A 21402-nucleotide genomic window follows, 5' to 3' on the forward strand; every position below is an offset into this window, starting at 1 on the left:
GACTTTTTCAAAGGATGTTGATTGCTTATTTGTTTTTTGTTTCTTTTTTCTTTTAATTAAAATATGAATGGATGTTAGTAAACTTTGTAATTTTGTATGTTAGAGAGGTGTTAAAAATTATGAGATGATAATAATAATAACGATAATAATAATAATAATAATAAACACAGCAAGAAAATAACAAAAGAAAACTAAAATCAGAAAAATTATTTGCCTAAATAATAGAGAAAAAAAAAAGATTTAAAATAAGATTTGTCAAGATGTAATATAATTCTAGTTTTATTTAATATAACATTATCGAATAAGATTTTAATTATAGAATTATTATTATTATTATTATTATTTTTTTTTTTGAAGGTGTTTCTATATTAAATTAATAATAGAAAATGAACATTGAATTTTCAAGAGGCAACCAAACATGCCCTTAAGACCGTTTGGACGTTGACGATGTTAAAAGGCGCGAATACGAGAAAGGAGCAACTAAGTGTGTTTTTGTCATACTATGTTTCGGTTGTTGCTGACACCAACTCATAGGCGAGTACCAAGCAAACGAAACCCTGCTGCTTTCAGTACTTCAAGTGCTTCACAACCTTTTCTTCCACCAAAACACACTCTCGTCGTCAAACAACCTCAAAACCCGCCTGACCCAACTCCACAATCTCCTTCTCTACTCTACTTTCCCAACTTAGCTGATATCTACAACTCATCTCAACTTCCTTGCCTCAGTTCCTCACCTTCCTCTCCGCTTTTTAAGCGTTTCGACTCTGAAACCTATGAATTTCTTGCTACTCGATTCCGGGATTCTCGTATCTTGAATGAGGCTCAGGAACTTCATTTGCGAATCCTTAAAAATGGGTTTGGTGGTGATATGTTTTTGTGCAATACCCTTATCAATGTTTATGTTAGAATTGGAGATTTGGTTTCAGCGGGTAAGTTGTTCGATGAAATGCCTGACAGGAACTCGGTTACGTGGGCTTGTTTGATTTCGGGGTATGCCCAGAATGGTATGCCAAACAAGGCGTTTTTGCATTTCAAACAGATGGTTTGTGCCGGTTTTTTGCCAAATCATTACGCTTTTGGTAGTGCTCTTCGATCTTGCCAGGATTCTGGGCAATTTGGACTTAAGCTGGGTTTGCAGATTCATGGGTTAATCTCCAAATCACAGTATGCTTCTGACGTTGTAGTTAGTAATGTGCTGATATCAATGTATGGGAGTTGTTTGGGCTCTATTGATGATGCACGAAGGGTTTTTGATGAGATAAAAATCAGAAATTCAGTTTCATGGAATTCTATAATTTCAGTTTACTCCCAAAGAGGAGATGCAGTTTCTGCCTTTGAGCTCTTCTCAGACATGCAAAAGGAGGGTGTTGAGTTCACTTTGAAACCCACTGAATTCACCTATGGTAGCTTAATTACTGCTGCATGTTGTTTGTCAAATTCTAGTTTCAGTTTGCTTGAGCAGATGCTGTCCAGAGTCGAGAGATCTGGATTCCTACAGGACCTGTACGTTGGTAGTGCTTTGGTAAGTGGCTTTGCAAGGTCTGGTTCAATTGACAATGCTAAGAAGATTTTTGAACAGATGAGTGAGAGGAACTCAGTATCCATGAACGGATTGATGGTTGGATTGGTGAGACAGAAGCAGGGAGAAGAAGCAGCTGAAGTTTTCACCAAGATGAAGGACTTGGTTGGAAAAAATATTGATTCTTATGTGATTCTCTTGAGTTCTTTTGCTGAATTTTCTGTTTTAGAGGAAGGAAAAAGAAAGGGTCAAGAGGTACATGCATATGTAACCCGGACTTGCTTAGTAGATATGAAGGTTGCAATTGGAAATGGGCTTGTTAATATGTATGCTAAATGCGGTGCTATTGGTGATTCTTGCTCAGTTTTCAGGACAATGATAGATAAAGATTTGGTCACTTGGAACTCCATGATTGCTGGTCTTGACCAGAATGGGTATTTTGAAGATGCAGTCATGCGTTTCTGTGAAATGAAGAGATCTGGAATGGTGCCTTCAAATTTCACATTGATTAGTGCTTTGAGTTCGTGCTCAAGTTTGGGGTGGATCTTGCTGGGGCAGCAGGTACATTGTGAAGCACTTAAATCAGGACTTGATTTGGATGTTTCAGTTTCAAATTCTCTTCTAGCATTGTATGCTGAGACAGGATATCTCAATGAATGCCAGAAAGTTTTCTTTTTAATGCCAGAATACGATCAAGTTTCATGGAATTCTATAATTGGGGCTTTAGCTGGTGCTGATGCCTTTGTTTTAGAAGCTGTAAAGTATTTCATGGGCATGATGCAGTCTGGATTGACTCTTAATAAGGTGACATTTATAAACATTCTTGCAGCAGTATCATCTCTTTCAAACTGGAAGCTTGGCCAGCAAATTCATACTCTGGTCTTAAAACATCATGTTGTGGATGACTGTACTATTGAAAATGCACTTATTGCTTTCTATGGGAAGTGTGGGGAGATGAATAACTGTGAGAAGATCTTCTCTAGAATGTCTGAGAGAAGGGATGAAGTTAGTTGGAATTCCATGATTTCTGGTTACATACACAATGAGCTCTTGCCCAAGGCCATGGATATGGTCTGGTATATGATGCAGAGGGGTCAGCGGTTGGACTGTTTTACCTTTGCTACTGTACTAAGTGCCTGTGCCTCAGTTGCAACATTAGAGCGTGGTATGGAAGTTCATGCCTGCAGTGTAAGAGCTTGTTTGGAATCTGATGTAGTAGTTGGGAGTGCACTTGTAGACATGTACTCAAAATGTGGAAGAGTTGATTATGCTTCAAGATTTTTTGAGTTGATGCCTCTGAGGAATTTTTATTCTTGGAATTCCATGATATCTGGCTATGCTCGCCATGGACAAGGAGGTGAAGCTTTGAAGCTTTTCGAACAAATGAAGCTACATGGTCAGCCACCAGACCATGTCACTTTTGTGGGGGTATTATCAGCTTGTAGCCATGTGGGTTTGGTCCATAGAGGATTTGAGCATTTTAAATCCATGATCGATGTATATGGATTAGGCCCCCGGATGGAGCACTATTCATGTATGGTTGATCTTCTTGGGAGGGCAGGTGAACTTAGTAAGATAGAGGACTTTATCAATAAGATGCCAATGGAGCCTAATGTTCTCATATGGAGAACAGTTTTAGGAGCTTGCTGCCGAGCTAATGGTTGTAATACAGACCTAGGTCGGAGGGCTGCTGAAATGCTTTTGGAGTTGGAACCCCAAAATGCAGTGAACTATGTTCTTCTCTCAAACATGTATGCTTCCGGGGGAAAGTGGGAAGATGTGGCAAAAGCTAGGACAGCAATGAGGAAGGCAGCGGTGAAGAAGGAAGCTGGGTGTAGTTGGGTTACCATGAAAGATGGTGTTCATGTATTTGTGGCTGGAGACAAATCACACCCAGAGAATGAACTAATATACAATAAACTGAAAGAACTTAACAGGAAAATGAAGGATGCTGGTTATGTACCGGAAACCAAATTTGCACTGTATGATCTTGACGTGGAGAACAAGGAAGAACTGTTGAGCTATCACAGTGAGAAACTTGCGGTTGCTTTTGTGCTTACTCGAAGATCAGAGTTGCCTATCAGGATTATGAAAAATCTCCGTATTTGTGGTGATTGCCACTCTGCCTTTAAATACATATCAAAGATTGTTGGGAGGCAAATAGTACTGAGAGATTCAAACAGATTTCATCATTTTGAGGATGGCAAATGCTCATGTGGGGATTACTGGTAATTCCACAACTCACTCCCTATGAATGGAGGGCTTTGGTTTTGTTTGACACTTGGCAGATTGAGATTAGTCGTTTGGGTGTTAACTGATTTTTCTCCCACATATTGAACTAGATGATAGTGACTGGTATTCATGGTTAACTGAGGATATGCAGCAAACTGAAATACACCTCTCTCTCTCTCTCTCTCTCTCTCTCTCTCTCTCATCTTCTGTATTCTGATACTCCAAATTGAACAAATTTGTACAGCGAATATTTTAGTTTTAGTTTTTAATCAATTAACGAAATATATTATACAATGTTTTAGATAAAAAAAAACACTGATTTTTGTTTTCTTGTCAATTTTAAAGAAAATAACTCCAATTGAAAAATTCCCCATCTGGCATTTGAATTACAAAGGCAATGTAGGTGTAATAAATACAAAATTCAAAACATGAATAAAGTTGATCTTTTGTGACAGTTCAAAAAGCAAAAATCACTGATTTTTCAAATAATAATAAAATCACTTAATTTTTCAATATTAAAAAAAATATAAAATTAAAATCCAATAATATACATGAAAAATTAAAATATTAATAAATGTAAGTTTTTTCTACTCTGTATTTTATTTTTTTAATATTGAAAAATCCACCTAAGCCAACTCATCATCTGCGTACGTGGCAATGCTGACGTGGTCATTGTGATCTGATTTACTGGACCTTACAATCGGTGCAGACCCAATAGGCCTAATAGGAATCTGGGCTCCATGGTCCAAACTCGAAATTACTGAGGAAATATTTTATTTTTTATTATTTTCTTTTAACAGTATCAGAGAAGACGATGAAGAAGAACCCAATGAACAATACAACAATAATATCATTTTCCCGCAAATTCCTCTATCTGGTAAAATGGTTCTTCTCCGACTAAACTCATTTACTCAGTTATCTATATTCAATTTTTTTCTCTAATAAATTTATTATAAATTTCCATGGTTTTGGAACCTCCAGAATCACAACTTACAGGCTCTTTGCAACTTCACATTTGTGAAAAAAAGCTGAGAAATTTGAATCATTTCAGGGCCTCTTTTTGCTGTTTTCCATCCAAAAGGTATTTCCAATTTTCTGGCATTATATATTCTTGCTATATGGTTTGAAATTCTTTACATTTCTTACCATCTTCTGAAAGCTTACATTTTTAGGGTTATTTTTAGTTTCTTTTATTTTTCATGAATGCTTTGCACTTTGAAATTCCAGGGACTCTAGCTCTTTTTTTCTGGAATTTTGATTCTTAGTCATTGAAATATGAATAATTCTGCCTTATTACTATTCGGATTTCATCTCTCCATCTGGCTCTGAAACGAGAATAAAGTTTGATATTTTTCGTCAACATTTTTCTTCTTATGCTCTATTATAAAGTGTGTATAGTCTTATTTTTTTATTATTTTTTTTTTTAACAATTTTGAAGAATTTCTTATTGCTTGCTGTGACAAACATTTTGTGCCAAGTTGAGGAAAAGATAAAAAAATGAATCTTCTTTTTTTTTTTTTTTTTTGGTCCTTCTCTTTGGGTTCCTTTGGTTCATTGCCTACTTGAGGAAAAGAAAAGAAAACGAAGTTTGGAATCATATGTTACAGTAGCTGTATTGGTGTGTAAATATTAAAACTTGGACAAAGAGGTGTAGCTGCATTAGTTGAGGATATCTGCATTAGCTGAGTAGAACATTTGATTTTCCAATTGCGAAATTGTAGTACTTGCAGTCTTAAGCACTCTATAGGGAGCATTGGATTCTTCTTTCCCGACGTCTACTATAGATTGATATGGTGCTTCCTCATCTTTTTAAATGAAATAAATTGAAGAAATAAATATTACACTTTTTTGTTTGAAACCCTTATACAGTCAGGTATTCAACTAAGCCAGCCAAATTATTCCGGTAAATCAGAATGAAAATGATTAAATTTCCATTAAAAGACTTCAACATTTTAGGTTCACATTCTGCTGAGTATCTCAGTTGGATTCCATGCTGTACCACGGAAAAAATTATGGAAAAAAGAAAAAAAAAAAAAATTGTGATTGTATGTTTGCTGTCATTTAGTTTCTAAAGAAAAAGAATTAAGCTCAAGGACAGATATAATTATAATATTTTGTTCATTTTTCTTTGTCCTAATATAAAATGAAATTTGTGCTTTATTATACTCTCCCCCTTCCTGCAATTTATTAGAGTCATGGAGATCATAATATTTTGGAAATTGCACACTTTCCAGATTTCGTAGAAAATGGCGATGAAGCCATCAAATAACATTTGGATTCGTCGCCAACAGTGCCCATGTGGAGACTGGAAGTGTTACATCAAGTATGAAGGAGATGATCAGGTCTCTGTAAGCTCTCAGCATGTAAAGACTGAAATGATACCATCATCTTCATCATCATCAGAAGCTGTCTTCACTCCTTATGTTGGTCAAATTTTTAAAAGCGATGATGATGCATTTGAATACTATAGCAATTTTGCTCGAAAGAATGGATTTTCAATCAGAAAGGCACGCTCAACGGAAAGCCAAAGTTTAGGTATATATAGACGAGATTTTGTTTGTTACCGGTCAGGATTTAATCAGCCAAGAAAAAAGGCTAACGTGGAGCATCCTAGGGAGCGAAAATCAGTAAGATGTGGATGTGATGCAAAGTTGTATTTGACAAAGGAAATTGTTGATGGGGTTACGCAGTGGTATGTATCACAATTTAGTAATGTCCATAATCATGAATTATTAGAAGATGACCAAGTGCGACTACTTCCTGCATACCGGAAAATACAAGAGGCTGACCAAGAACGCATTCTTTTGCTCTCAAAAGCTGGGTTTCCTGTGAATCGAATAGTAAAGGTGCTGGAGTTGGAAAAGGGTGTCCAACCTGGACACTTGCCCTTCATAGAGAAAGATGTCAGGAATTTTGTTCGAACTTGTAAGAAGACAGTTCAAGAAAATGATGCTTTACTCAGTGAGAAGAGAGAGAATGATACACTGGAATTTCTTGAGACCTGCAAGGCTATGGCAGAGAGGGATCCAGATTTTATTTATGACTATACAACAGATGAAAATGAGAAAGTCGAAAATATTGCATGGTCATATGGCAATTCTGTTCGGGCATTTACAGTATTTGGTGATGTGGTTTCTTTTGACACCACATATCGTTCTATCACTTATGGATTGCTCCTTGGAGTGTGGTTTGGTATTGATAGTCATGGAAAGGCAATTTTATTTGGATGTGTTCTACTACAAGATGAGAGTTCTCATTCATTATCTTGGGCTTTACAGGTTTGTGGATGTAAATCTTTGTGATCAATTTGCGTCAATCTTCATGTATCTTTTATGATTTTCTTCTTTTGAACAGACATTTGTTCGATTTATGAGAGGAAGACATCCACAGACTATTCTAACCGATATAGATTCTGGGCTCAGAGATGCCATAGTAAGCGAGTTGCCAAATACTAAACATGTTATATGTATATGGCATGTTCTCTCCAAAATATCCAGTTGGTTTTCTTTGCCTCTTGGTTCAAAGTATGCAGATTTTAAAGCAGAGTTTGATATGTTGTGTCATCTGGAGAGCATAGAAGACTTTGAACATCAATGGAATCTTTTGGTGGCTCGTTTTGGACTTGTTTCAGATAAGCATGTAGCATTATTGTATTCATATAGAACATTCTGGCCATTTTCCTACATTAGAAGTTACTTTGTGGCTCGTATGGTGACTGCAGAGTTTTCACAATCTTTAGAGTCATTTTTTAAAAGAATTTTGGGAACACAGACATGTCTGCAAGCATTTTTTGAGCAGGTATATTGATCAAGTAGTTCTTTTTCTTTTTTTCTTTTGTCTAAAAGGGAGTTGGATAAATTTATGTTCAGGTTTTACTCTGGTATTTGTAGGTTACTAATGCTGCAAACTTTGGAAATCAAACCAGAGAAAGCATGCAGTATTCACATATCAAAACATGCATGCCTATTGAAGAACATGCACGAACTGTTCTCACACCTTATGCGTTCCATGTTTTACAACATGAAATTGTACTGTCCATGCAATATGAAACAACAGAAATGGCAAGTGGATCGCATCTTGTGCGACATTACAAGAAAATGGATGGAGAGTATCTTGTGATTTGGATACCTGATGATGAACAAATTCATTGTTCCTGTAAGGAATTTGAACATTCTGGAATATTATGCAGGCATTCTCTTCGAGTGCTTTTAGTGAAGAACTACTTTCAACTCCCTGATAGATATTTTCTGCTTCGTTGGCGGCTAGAAAGTTCCTTAGTTCCTTTTGATGAACACAACTTGCAGGATAGCAGCGTTGATTATGCTCAAGCATTTCATGCATTAGCTTCAAATCTATTGACAGAGTCATTAATATCCAAGGAGCGATTTAGTTTTGTTCATAGAGAACTTTCGGGGATTCTTGAGCGTGTTAGAAGTATGCCAGTAACTGATGAATACGCTTTGAATTTGGCAGCTAACAATGTCAGTGAATCCTAGGTTTGTTAATGCTGTAAATGGTGGCTAATATAAATGCTGCTATTGGAGCCTTGTTCATTCAAAGATTCTGGGATTTATGGTGGAGGGAAATGGAGTGTTAAAAAGTGCTCAAGACTATTTATCAACATTGATAAGCTCAGGCGTAAAATATTTGCAAACAAGATGGTGAAGGGAATTACACTTTTTTGTTTGTCAGTCCCCAAAATCCATCCTAGACTGCTGGACAGGTATCACTATTGTTATACTGTATTTACATTCAACATTTACATGATGTTGAAAAGGGTGAAAGGTTGGAAGTAGGTACTGGTCATTAGTAGTGTAAATTGTAAAATGCAAAAATATTTTAGATTAAGTTCCGTTGAACAAGTGAACTGGATACCTCAAATCTCAATTGGAATGTTATTTATTCACACCATTAATTGATGACGTAAGACATGCTATTAAGGAAATTAACCAATACACTCTTCGATTAGGCATAACCTTTTACCGTCTTTAAGGAAGATGAGTATTGGGGCTTTGTTCCTATTGTATTAAAAGTGAATGATGGCAAAAACATTAACATATCTGGTAAGTTGGCAATCATGGAGGCAGTTGCGGAGTCATCTGCAAATATAATGAGGAAACTTGGGGGAGCAGTGGGTATAAGGTATTCGTCTTTTTTATTTTTTATTTATTTATTATTTATGTTTTCTTGGGGTCCTTAAATGCTATGAAATATGTTTTATATTGCATGCATGGAGGAGTAAATTCTCGACTTCTAATATGATATGTCAGGAGAAGATATTTCTTTTAAAGATTAAAAGAATTTAAACAGATCAGTTTCTAAACCCGTCATTTTAAAATGAAGGGTCAAAGTTTTGATAGGTATTAGAAGATGTTTTCACAGGGAAATCAAGGTGTGTGTTTCTTGCATTATTACTTTTTGGAGTCCTTTGGTCCACAGGAAACATGATTAATTATTTCTTTTTTTCATTATGTTTCTCCGGTGTCTTGTTCTTGTTTGTTTCATCATATTTTACATTATTTAGATGTTGAAGACCATCTTATACTAAGACTTTTATCAGGCCAGGCAAAGTACGGTTAATTTAGTCATTTTGATCTAGATGGATATGATATGGACTTGATTATATATATTTATATATGTAAAAGCCGGTCATTTTGAAATGAAGTAAGGGTCAAAATTTTGAAAAGTAATAGAAGATTTTTTTCACATGGGAAATCGAGGTGCGTGCTTCTTGCATTATTACTTTATGGAGTATTTTGGCCCACAGGAAACATTTCTTTTTTTCATTATGTTTCTCCAGTGTCTTGTTCTTGTTTGTTTCATCATATTTTACATAATTTTGATATTGAAGACCATCTTACACTAAGACGTTTATCAGGCTAGGCAAACAAGCGGTTAATTTAGTCATTTTGATATAGATATGATATGGCTTGGTTATATACATACATACATATATATATATCAGTTAGTCTATATATTTCAGTCTTAAATAAGGTTGACATCTTTTTAACTATTGGATCATATCAAAATTGAGATTTAAAATTGAAAAAGTGATCAAATATAGATTTGGTATTATAGTAAAATTATATTTAGGAAAAATAAATCGTATTGACACGTGATGATAATAAATATAATTTTAACTTTTAGCATTAGATGCTAATTAAGGATTGAAAAAGAAAAATCCCCTATTAGTATTCATATCAAAAAAACCTTATTTGAACTTGCTTATATATATATATATATATATATATATATATATATATACACACACAAATTAATTTTGTATACTGATGATGATTGAATATTTAGTGGTGTTTGTGTTTTTTTTTTTTTTTTTTTTTTAATTTTATATTTTGGTTGTCAATGCATGTATTTGAGAGAAAAAGAGTGTTGCTTCTCTTTGATCCTGATCATCATGCACTTTGATAACATGCTCTTTTAAGGTTGGAAAACCTCATTAGTTTTGCTGGAGATTGTCGATTTGTGGTTGCTAAAATGTCAAAAAAGAAGATTGAAAGTAGACACTTTTTGTCAAGTCGAGAGTGTGCTTCAAACATGCACTAAAACAATCATAAGATCTCAAAAGGGCTGGTTAGAAAGTGACCCAATATCTGCATAAGGACCATAAAGATGTATGAACAAATGCCTAACAAAGTGGTTTACACAAATAAGTCCGTCCAATAATGTTGCGTAAGGACGTCCCACCGGTATATTCTGCTTAGCCTTTGATTATTACTTTTTTTTGTTTTTTTTCTTTTTTTGGGCCCTTTTGCTATGTGATTATCTATTAGTTCTCCTGTATATTTTATCATCATCTTAGCCTGATGTCCAACTGTAATTGGAAAATTTGTACTAATCCCCTGCCAATGTGAACGCTTATTTTTGTAGATGTTTTTTTGGAAGACCCAGACCAGGTCAAGTGAGCAATAATGCAAAAAACTATTGAGTCTACGATCAAAGTCAAGCCCAGAGCAACTTCTTCGTAAATGTCTTTGTCCTTCTTCCCGGAAAAAGAAACCAAAAAGACGAAAATACCCACCAATTAAAAAATAGAAAGAAAAGGGAAAAGCAATGGTGAAATCATGGATATTCCTGATAATCACATAAAAGGATTTCATTTTATTAGTTTAATTGCAGCTTAAACCTTATTATCCTGGAAATTGATACTAAATCTAAAAGACACATTGGTTGCAACTTTTCTTCTTTAATGGACGTTGGTTGATTGCATTTTAAAAGTGTTTTTTATATGAAGGAATTTATAACTTCCATTGAAGTCTCTTAGGTCCCTTAGCAAAGGCTTAATGGAGGTGCTTTATATTAGTTGTTGGAAAAGACAGGAAGAATTCATAATAAGCTTAAAAATAATCAAAATTTTCATTCGAATTGCATTATGGATAGAAATTATTGCAACTAAAACTTCCAACTGTAACATGAGTTGGAACATTGATGAACATAACTAAGAAACTCCTAAAACAGTAAATATTCTACATGAGTTGGAACATTGATGAACATAACTAAGAAACTCCTAAAACAGTAAATATTCTACACAAATTTCAGGAGAAAAAAAAAAAAAGGTTTAAAAAAAGAAAAAAGAAAAAAGCAACATCAAAGAGGCACTCTGCCGCTAACCCACCTCAGGAAAAAAAGAAAAGGAAGGGAAAGAAACCAAGATTAGTTGGAGACTCTTAGTGACATATTAGCCTAATAATCTAGTGTTTTACTGACACTTAAACCATGACAAGCTGTTGAGCTTCAAATTTGATTCCTTCTTTCATTCTTCTTATAAAATCTTCACATTTCTTGTTTAACTCCTCTGTAGTCAGCGATTCGATCCTTTCTTCGTTTCGATCATCTGCGGTATTGATCAATCCATTTTCTCCTTCATCTTGATTAATGGAAAGCTCTTCTTCTCCTTTAACTACGACCACTTGCCTGGTTTCTGATCTTCCTTCTTCTTCTTCAACTTCCATTACAACCTCTTTCCCTGAACATGGTGTTACAACCTCTTTCTCTGAACATGGTGTTGAAGCTTTTGTCTGCTCCAACTTAAGCTCCGTTTGGTGAATATTCTTACCAATCTTCATAGCATGTGTATCATTGTTAAAAGTAGAGCCTGGTGAAGAATTCCCAATCAGACCAGAGCTCTTGACTATGAATACAAGTAGTCCATTGCAGACTAGGAACATGTAGTTCTTATTTAAGCTGTACCTAAAAAACTGCATGGAAAATGCATAAGAATGAAGGATGAAAGGTAGTAATAATGAAGAGCAGGACAATATGATAGAGAACAGAGAGAATGAGAGCAAAAGTTTGATGGCTTTCTTGGGTTTGCAGGATTGGCTGAGCTGAATTGGTGATTGAATGTTTGAATGCTTGAAGTTATACATGGTGGTACCAAGAAAAGGAACTTTTTTCTTATGAGAGGGAACTTTTGGGAAGAAGAATTGGAAAAAGAAATGGAATTGAGAGTCTGAGAAGGACTTGCTTTACTACATTAGCTAAAGGAGCGATGGCGGACTTATATATAAGCAGGGAAGAGAGCCCTTTACTGCTTAGTTAGTTAGTCAACCAACTTGCCTTTGCCTGGTGTTGTCAACAGCAACTTGTCTATCGGGTCGGTATTATCGTACAGTTTAATAGATCATTTCATACTTTGTCTAATCATCTTCTAGGCGTGAATTTAATAGTCTATAATTGCATATAGCATCATATGATAATAAAAATTAATTATATAGATTATAAAAATTAATTATTCAATGTCTAATAATAAATAGTTTATTGCGTTACCTGATCTTTATAATGGTTGTATATAAAATTTTTGCCTGTATTGTGTGTTTTTTTCTTTTTTTTTCCTTAGATAAAGCTAAACTTTTTATATCAAATTTGAAAAGTAGCGGATAAAAATAACTTTATATTAATTAGTTTTCTTCTCTCCTAAATGGTGAAACTTTTTAACTTTTTATGTTTTTTAGAACTACTAATTAATATGGGATTAAGGGTTTAATGGGTTTCATTTGACTGGATGAAGCATGGTTTAAAGTGGCATATTTCACATCTTTCAAGTTTGGAAAAACTTAATAATAAAACTAGTATTTTCTTATACAATAGTTTCAGCATTGAATCCTTTTTTTTTTTTTTATATATATATACAAATAAAAATAAATAAATGAGATGATTAATAGTAATTTTACACCTTAGTTTTAAAGATGGTGGATGTTTATACTTTGGCATTTGGGTTAGGCTTGAAAAAACACAAACAAACAAAAAAAAAAAAAAAAAGGTAAGTCGGATCAGAAAATTATTTAAGAAACATGGACTTATACACAAAACGTTAAAAATTTCTTAAATTGTCATTATATATGGTAGATTCTTGGTTCGTCGAAGACGAAAGACACCGTAAAAAAAACGAAAAAACAAAACGGTTGACTGAGCTGGCATGGACCCAAGAACAAAGACTGGGTCAAGTCTTTGTATAATTTGGTTGGACCCCCTTCATAAAGGATATTTTTTGGTCAATGGTTGAGCCTTATAATGTGAACACTTTCTGAGCAATGAACATCATTTGGTTGTTGTTCAAAATTTTTGGGTGGGTAATTATTATTAACTTATTTATATATATATATATATATATATATATATATATATATATATATATATATATATATATATATATTATTAATTAACTTATTTGGCTTGCAAATGTGCAAATCTTCACTTTTCAGGCTTACTGATCCAAAAATTGGAAGCTTTTAACTAATTACATAATATGCATTTAACAAATATAGTGCCTTTTAGTGCACTTATTTAATAAAGTTGATCATTTATTATGTTTATTAATGATATCAACTAGCTTCTTCTTTTTTTTTTTTTTTTTTTTTTTTTTTTTAAAGAGAGTGTTATTAAAGAACTATGCATGACAACGAACATGGATGTTAAAACATCTACTCTTGTTTCATTAAGCCTCAAGCCATAAAATTGTATGTAGCTAAAAATAAATCTCTTTTTCCCAATTTATCATGTGCCCAAGGGAAAAAAAAAATGTTAATTATACCCAATATGATAAAAAATTAATGCCTAACATTAGCGTGAAATTAAACGATATTATTCAAAACTAACCGAATTGGTATTTTGGGCACTGCATGGCGTGATAGTGTAGCCTCATGGCCCAAGTAATAAATGGATAAGGCCCAATATACAAACCCTGTCAATCTTTTCATGTATTGGACCAAAGCCCAATAATCACCATATCCGTTTTTGTTAATGGATGAAGTTTGGTGGTTACAATATCTGAATCAGTAAGCAAATGATAAAGTTAAAAACAATGGATATGGAGATGTTTAGCGTTGAGCATGGTTTGAAGTATACTTCAGCTTCAGCCTGTAGTAATACAATTAAAAAATGGTATAAGGTAAACTTGTATAGTGCTTTAAGAGAGAATCCTACATTCAACATGGCAATTTACTTGGTGTTAGATCAGTCCAATAATAAAATTATTACTTATTCAATCATAATCTTATTTTTAAAGAGTTTTTAATTTGTTTTTCATGTGGGATTTTGCTAATTACTAATTTGTCCTCGAAGCCTTTATCTTTAAGTATAGAATTTTGGAACCCAAAAAAAAAAAAAAAAAAAAGTGTGGGAAATTCTTGGCCTCATATGGCAGATTTGTTTTTTTTTTTTTTTTTTTTTTTCCCCTCAGCTTTAAATATCTCCTATCATATTCAAAAGTATCAGCAGCAGATAAGATATAAATTTGTGCATTCTCAGCCAAAAAAATATATACATACAAAAAATACACTTTTTTTTTTTTTTTTCCCTCCTTTTTGGCACAAAATCCATATGGATGTTTAATTCTTACATGATCACTGACTTGTTTAATTCTGAGCTTTATCTTGAATAACTGAAGAAAAATGGGTCCTTGTTCATCTGCTTCTTCTTTGTCTTCTTCAACCTCCTTCACACCCTCTTTGTTCAAGAATGAGACACCTCGTCTGAGCAAGTTCTTCATTTTGCCAGGAAAATCACATTCCTCCTTATGGGTTTCTCAGGTTGGTTCAACAACCACCCTTGCAAGAAAGCACTTTCAGCTCAAATCCTCAAATGGGCATCCACTAGATGCAGTTTCTTCGCATGATGGTTGGTTTCTTGATTGTCAGTTCTCTTGTGCTTTCAATTACGTGAATTGTTTTTTATTTCACCTTTTTTTGCTTCTTTCTTATATTTTCTTTTATTTGTTGAAGAAAAATAAAATGTCTTCATTAGCCATGGAAATGTAAAGTGGCCAAGGTAGATTTATATGTCAGGATGTTCTTCTATTATGCATAGCCAAAAGGAAAACGGGGACTTGCTTTAATTGATCATGTAATACAAAAAGGTTTGAAATGTTACTTTCCAATTTGTTTGCTACTATATTGATGAGTTTCTAGCATGAGAATTTGAATGTGGAGAAGTAAATTTGAACAATTGGAAGGAAAATTTTTAGGAAAAAAAGAAACCTGCATTTTGAACATCCATTCTCCAAAAGAAACAAATGATTATTAACATGTAGCTTTGTAATAATTTATTGGTGACCCCATATGAGTGTTTATCAATATGTTTTTACGCATAAACGTTTCTATGCATATGTCAAAATAAGAAGCCCAGCAAGATGTTATTTGGTATAAAAACTTGAGTGTTTTTAAAAGTTTTTCAATCCACCTCTTTTATAATGAGTTGGCATTTTAGTTTGCAACTTTTTGTTCAGATTATTTTTTTATAATTAATCTTACTTGGGAATTTGGAGTAGGTCTAGTGGAAAATCCTCTGGCCAGTAAGCCCCAAGGTGAAGGACTCTTTTCATTCTCTGAACAAGAAAATGTAGAATCTTCCGTAAGTATAACTGTTGTTGGTGCTTCTGGAGACCTTGCGAAAAAGAAGATTTTTCCTGCACTTTTTGCTCTTTATTATGAGGATTGTCTACCTAAGGTTCTACTCATTGTCTCTTTATAATCTTTATATATTGTAATGGTACCAATAAGTCCTAGATGTATTTAGGAAATTTCTGAACACTTTCCTACTTGTTATAATTGTCTTCTTGCAGAACTTCATAGTGTTTGGTTATGCACGGACTAAAATGAATGACGAGGAATTAAGAAACATGATTAGCAAAACTTTGACTTGCAGAATTGATAGGAGGTGATCTATATTGCTAAACCACTTGATTCACATGAAACTGCATCATGTTCTTTTCCTTTTGGATAGATTGATATATGCAAGGACTTACAGGGAGAATTGTGAAGACAAAATGGAACAGTTCTTGCAAAGATGCTTTTACCATTCCGGTCAGTATGATTCTGAGGAGCACTTTGCGGAATTGGACAAGAAGATGAAAATGAAGGAGGTACTAGGCCTATAACCTTTGTTCTTACATGATTCATTATCAACTGCATTCACCAGTTAGGAAGGGTAATTGTCATTGAGAGCTTCATATAAATTCACAATGAACAACTGCCAGAAGAAGAAACAAGGAGTGATCACCTAAATTGGGCACTTAGGGCATCGTATTCCAGTGTGGTCTACAGATTAATTGTCTAACACACATATATTGGGAAATTTCGTTGTACTCTTTTTCAAATGGTCCTTTATTACGGATAGGGAAAGAAGTGAACAACATTTACTTTTTAATTTAGATTTACTCTTGAACTTTTTGACAAAAAGAACTTACCTTTATAATGGAATTCTTAAGTGGTACACATGCTTATATAGATTTGAGAGCCATGAAGAACAACATTTTCTACAGATTTATATATTTTCATCTTAATTATATTAATTTATACTGAGAAAAATTGGACTTTTGAAGCAATAAATGTTTTGGTTTTCTTCTGTAATGCCCTTTTCCAGGATGGAAAATTGGCACATAGGCTATTCTACTTATCGATTCCTCCAAACATATTTGTGAACGTGGTAAAATGTGCAAGTCTGAGAGCTTCTTCAGCAAATGGGTGGACAAGGGTCATTGTAGAAAAGCCATTTGGTCGTGACTCAGAGTCATCTGGTGAACTAACAAGATGTTTGAAGCAATACCTTGCAGAAGATCAAATATTCAGGTGTGCTTTGCTCTCTTGCTTTCTGAATGTCAAGTTTATGAAAGAAGAAGAGTTTAACAAAATGAGCAATTATTCAGGATTGACCATTACTTGGGCAAGGAGCTTGTTGAAAATCTGTCAGTGCTTCGATTCTCCAATCTTGTTTTTGAGCCTCTCTGGTCCCGGAGCTACATTCGCAATGTTCAACTGATATTTTCTGAAGATTTTGGTACAGAGGGACGAGGAGGGTCAGCTTCTTCTTTAATGATATTGTAAGAACAAGAAATTATTCTTTGTTGGGCAGAAGATCACCTGATTGTTGTTCATGTTTCTAGATACTTTGACAACTATGGAATCATACGAGATATAATGCAAAATCATCTTCTGCAAATACTGGCATTGTTTGCAATGGAAACACCTGTCAGCCTAGATGCTGAAGACATTAGAAATGAAAAGGTATTAATCCCTCAGGATGTGAACGAAACACTAGCTTCATTCTTTCATCATAATTTGATCCTAAGATAGTGACAAGTGGTCATGGCTTTGATTTAGGTAAAGGTTCTAAGATCAATGAGACCACTGCTGCTTGAAGATGTAGTTGTTGGTCAGTACAAAGGCCACAGCAAGGGTGGTAAATTGCTTCCTGCTTATACAGATGATCCAACTGTGCCAAAGGGAAGTGTCACTCCGACATTTGCGGCTGCAGCTCTCTTTATCGATAATGCCAGATGGGATGGGGTTCCTTTCCTAATGAAAGCAGGAAAGGCACTCTATACTAGGCGGTATGCTAAATTAAACTTGAACTTCTTGAGACTCATTTACTAAAAACTTTTGCTATCTATTATGGGGATCTGAGTAATAACAACCTGAAAATTGTATTTGAACTATTACTCAGAGCAGAGATCAGAGTTCAGTTCAGACATGTACCTGGAAACTTGTACAGACGGAACTTTGGAACTGATTTAGATAAGGCTACGAATGAACTTGTGCTTCGTGTACAACCTGATGAAGCCATATATTTGAAGATAAACAACAAAATTCCTGGTCTTGGAATGAGATTAGATCGCAGTGACCTAAATTTGCTTTACCGAGCAAGGTATGACTGTTGTTTGAGTATATGAAGTCATATGAAACCTTAGATGATTGTTTATCTTATTTAACTACTCTATTTACTTGATAGTCCAATGATCATTAATACACTAACAAGAAGTGTTTTCCATTGTTCAGATCCTTATGTGTGTTAACATATTAGGTGACCACTTTAGATATCATTAGAAGTAATCTCTCTAGTTAACTTAGATGTTGTTTGGTAATGTGGTTGATTTTTTGTTTTTATTATTATTATTGTTATTTTTTTTAACCTAATTACGTGTAGTTCACTTACCTCAAATGTTTTTTTAGTGTTAGTGGTACTTACTGTTTGTTAGACATCCTAATTAACTGTAAGGTTAAGGGAGAGAAAAAAAAAAAAAAGGATAAAGAAAAACATATACACCAAATTGAACACAATTTTAAATTGTATTGGGTTTTGGTTTTTGTTTTTACGTGGTCATTTAAAATGTCTTACAGACTCTTAACTTCTACTAGTTAACATTAACAAACATTTGAGGTAAGCAAATTACGCACAAATTATATAAAAAAATCAAAAACCAATCATGCTACCAAATGGCACCTAATTAAAATATTTTTTTGTTGTCAATTTCGTTACTTGATGACAGTGGAGTGGACTGTAAACATTTACCATTATAAGTGTCCTAAATGTCATTGGCTCAACTTGATTTTTCTCAAAACTAAAATACCTTTTTATCTATTCCTTCATCCAGAATTGTTTGTTCTTATATGAAAACTTTTAATTCAAAGCAGCAGCATAATCAATTGATGATCACCAAGCTGAAACTTTGGGGTAAAAGAAGAACAGGAATACTTTTGACTAATTACAATAATACAAGAATACTTCTGCACTTACATAATGAGGCAATATAAGAATTTAATTCTGTTCTTGATGAAGATATCCAAGAGAAATACCAGACGCATATGAAAGACTACTCTTAGATGCGATTGAAGGGGAAAGAAGGTTGTTCATCAGAAGTGATGAACTTGATGCTGCTTGGGCATTATTCACACCATTGTTGAAGGAACTTGAAGAGAAGAAGATCATCCCCGAGCTCTACCCCTATGGTAGTAGAGGACCAGTTGGAGTGCATTATCTGGCTGCGAAGTACAATGTTAGATGGGGAGATCTGAGTGAGTGAGGATTCATGAGTTGCAGATCTCTGTTCTATACTTTGAGATTCGTATGACAGGTTCCTTTTCACAATTCAGCTATTGATTCTTTTTAAGGTCTCTAATGTATTGAATTATAATTCTAATGTTTTGTCACATGGTGAGAGCGAAGGCTTGCTGTATAAAACTTAAATGCTATATGCTTCAAAGTTTTCATTTGTTGAATAAAATGAATAAAGATGCATATGAAATTGTAATTTGAAAACAGTTGATAAACGCCACTGTTACTTAATTAAGTCTCTAGGAAGAATGTGACTGGGCTGATCTTTGATGATAAAATTTCAATTTATTGTACTTTTTTTTTTTTTTTTTTTTTCCTTTTTGTGGTGAAAATTTTGTTATACTTCAGAACAGTAAAAAACTTAAATGAAATTCTGGAGCTGAGTAAGAAGTATAATATTATTATTATCTAATATTGGACTGCAAAAAGGGCATGGCAGAAGATGTCCTTGCTCCATTGCTTTTTCCTTTGGTCTTGCTAAATTGTCAGGACCATTGTGAAGCGAGTTCTACAGCAAGTGCTCTGGTTGAAAAAGTCAGTTTCATGTTTGATATATAAATGTCATTTTCTTCTCAGGAAACTTGGTAGGGTATCCTAGCTTGAGAGCTTGTCTAGACCTGTGAATGGATGAAATGTAGACCCAAAATAAAAAATAAATAAAAAATGGTGAAGTACAACTTTGTCTGTTTAGTTCAACCCAGGAATTGACAGACTCCATAAATTGAGCAGATATTCTCCATAAAAATTTGCTATTGGGTATAATATATATATATATATGAAAAGTAATGATCCTGAATTCTGATGATGGATGGAGATGGGAAGAGTGAGGCATGTTCCTAAGATGTAATTTGTTGCAGAGATTGTACAGAAAAGGGTTCAGAAACATGGCAAAATCAGGCATTGTTTTGTCACCCTAAGGCATCAACTCTACAAGATCTGCCTGCAGAGACTGCCACATACTTCAATTAAAGCCCCCACTGGTACTGCTTTTCCACCAACGAGCTAAACATCTCACACGCCCTTCATTTTTATTTTTATTTTTTTAATGTATATATATATAATATTTGCCGATTCTAACAAGTACTAAACAATAATAATATTTAAATAAAACTTTCGTCAAAGTCAAAATCTTGTCTTTTATGATATTTGCTAAAAAATTTCTGTCTGATTCTCTACTCTCTTTCGTCTTCTAGCTTGATAACATTCCCACGTGTATCTTGTGATAAATTGCGCTCAGTATTTGATACAAAACGAGATCCATCCAAATTCACCCCCAAAAAAAAAAGATCCATCCAATGCCAAGCTGCTTGGAAAAAACTAATGGTTCTAATAGTAATTCCACTCTAAAGCTTTTTTGTTTTTTGTTTTTTGTTTTTTTTTTTTGTTTTTTTTTGGTTTTTGGTAATTAGGGGAGAAGCTTTCAGTTGTAATAAACCCTCGTGTTAAAATTATATATGTATTTTTCATTTGACATTTGCACTTGAACTAAAGATTTTTTTGGTGAGATAATATTCAATATTCATTTTCCAATGCTATAGATTTTTTTTTTTTTTGGGTGAATAATGTTATAGAGACTGGTATCACCCATTTTAGACATCAAAATCATAATCCCATTGAGTGAACAGCTCTAGTCACAAAGTTACATGTTGGTACAATTATTTCGAATTCAAATCTCTTTATATTCAATGTAAAAAAAAATAAAAATAAAAAATAAGCTACTTTATCTGCATTATGATTTAAGCAAGGTTTAATTAAGAACTTTGATAGTAGAGGAACAAAAGGATCTGGAAGAAGTGTTCATGGAACTTGGACCCAATTGAGTAAAAGATCTAAGGAGGCATGAGGAAGCAAGCAATCGATGTGAGATTATTATATTATTATTATAATGTTTATGAATATTCTGAATTTTTGTAGACAAGATGATTTATTTATTTTTATTTTTTGGTAAATTTGTAAACAAGATGATTGATTAATTAATTGGAGTTGTCCACTGCTCCATTGCTCCACATGCCAATGCAACTACTATAACCTATAACCCAGGCCTAAAGCAAAGTATTATTTGTAACATAGGTTGATCATGATGTCTTGCAAATCAAAAATATCCTTTTGGTTCCAAATATAAATAGTTTCAAAATTAGAGAAATAGTATTGTGAGTTTTATTTTCTAATTAATTTTTTTTATTATTGTTTTGCTGTGATTATCTCAATAATAATTTTAAAGAACAAAAGTATATGAAATAGATCATCCATCCAAAATTTGGCTTATAAAATATATGATACGATTCCAGTTTATTGTATATATG

General features: G+C 33.7%; 4 protein-coding genes across 6 annotated transcripts; 3 read left to right on the top strand and 1 right to left on the bottom strand.

Annotated features, from left to right (window-relative positions):
• Positions 1-55: 55 nt before the first annotated feature.
• On the top strand, positions 56-3916 carry LOC107433882 (putative pentatricopeptide repeat-containing protein At5g09950). Its single transcript, XM_016045261.4, has one exon. The coding sequence runs from the start codon at positions 503-505 to the stop codon at positions 3749-3751; it is 3249 nt and encodes a 1082-aa protein (XP_015900747.3). The 5' UTR covers positions 56-502; the 3' UTR covers positions 3752-3916.
• Positions 3917-4478: 562 nt separating this feature from the next.
• On the top strand, positions 4479-8657 carry LOC107433868 (putative protein FAR1-RELATED SEQUENCE 10). Its single transcript, XM_016045243.4, has 5 exons — positions 4479-4628; positions 4733-4832; positions 5986-7029; positions 7106-7549; positions 7642-8657. Exons 3-5 carry the CDS (start codon positions 5998-6000, stop codon positions 8245-8247), a joined length of 2082 nt encoding a protein of 693 aa, XP_015900729.3. The 5' UTR covers positions 4479-4628; positions 4733-4832; positions 5986-5997; the 3' UTR covers positions 8248-8657.
• A 2456-nt stretch (positions 8658-11113) lies between these two features.
• LOC125421916 (uncharacterized) lies at positions 11114-12338 on the bottom strand. The gene has a single exon (XM_048472033.2). The coding sequence runs from the start codon at positions 12136-12138 to the stop codon at positions 11479-11481; it is 660 nt and encodes a 219-aa protein (XP_048327990.1). The 5' UTR covers positions 12139-12338; the 3' UTR covers positions 11114-11478.
• A 2146-nt stretch (positions 12339-14484) lies between these two features.
• LOC107433907 (glucose-6-phosphate 1-dehydrogenase, chloroplastic) lies at positions 14485-19303 on the top strand. 3 transcript variants are annotated; one of them, XM_048471973.2, is made up of 10 exons: positions 14485-14887; positions 15537-15715; positions 15831-15925; positions 16016-16130; positions 16631-16836; positions 16914-17063; positions 17151-17271; positions 17368-17597; positions 17711-17911; positions 18639-18817. In XM_048471973.2, exons 1-10 carry the CDS (start codon positions 14662-14664, stop codon positions 18796-18798), a joined length of 1683 nt encoding a protein of 560 aa, XP_048327930.2. In that variant the 5' UTR covers positions 14485-14661; the 3' UTR covers positions 18799-18817. The 3 variants fall into 3 exon arrangements, with proteins under 3 accessions (XP_048327930.2, XP_015900791.3, XP_015900790.3); XM_016045305.4 differs by having other exon boundaries at positions 14488-14887; positions 18679-18817; XM_016045304.4 differs by lacking the exon at positions 18639-18817 and adding an exon at positions 18824-19303 and having other exon boundaries at positions 14490-14887.
• The last annotated feature ends 2099 nt before the right edge of the window (positions 19304-21402 follow it).

The sequence above is a fragment of the Ziziphus jujuba genome, chromosome 4 (genome assembly GCF_031755915.1).
Source record: "Ziziphus jujuba cultivar Dongzao chromosome 4, ASM3175591v1".
Lineage (NCBI taxonomy): Eukaryota > Viridiplantae > Streptophyta > Magnoliopsida > Rosales > Rhamnaceae > Ziziphus > Ziziphus jujuba.

Coding starts and splice junctions, on each gene's coding strand:
- LOC107433882 (XM_016045261.4), top strand. CDS start 503: ATGTTTCGGTTGTTGCTGACACCAACTCATAGGCGAGTACCAAGCAAA.
- LOC107433868 (XM_016045243.4), top strand. CDS start 5,998: ATGGCGATGAAGCCATCAAATAACATTTGGATTCGTCGCCAACAGTGC. Junction 7,030..7,105: donor CATTATCTTGGGCTTTACAG/GTTTGTGGATGT, acceptor TCTTTTGAACAG/ACATTTGTTCGATTTATGAG. Junction 7,550..7,641: donor TGCAAGCATTTTTTGAGCAG/GTATATTGATCA, acceptor TGGTATTTGTAG/GTTACTAATGCTGCAAACTT.
- LOC125421916 (XM_048472033.2), bottom strand. CDS start 12,138: ATGTATAACTTCAAGCATTCAAACATTCAATCACCAATTCAGCTCAGC.
- LOC107433907 (XM_016045304.4), top strand. CDS start 14,662: ATGGGTCCTTGTTCATCTGCTTCTTCTTTGTCTTCTTCAACCTCCTTC. Junction 17,064..17,150: donor GGTACAGAGGGACGAGGAGG/GTCAGCTTCTTC, acceptor TCATGTTTCTAG/ATACTTTGACAACTATGGAA. Junction 17,912..18,823: donor AATTTGCTTTACCGAGCAAG/GTATGACTGTTG, acceptor TTCTTGATGAAG/ATATCCAAGAGAAATACCAG.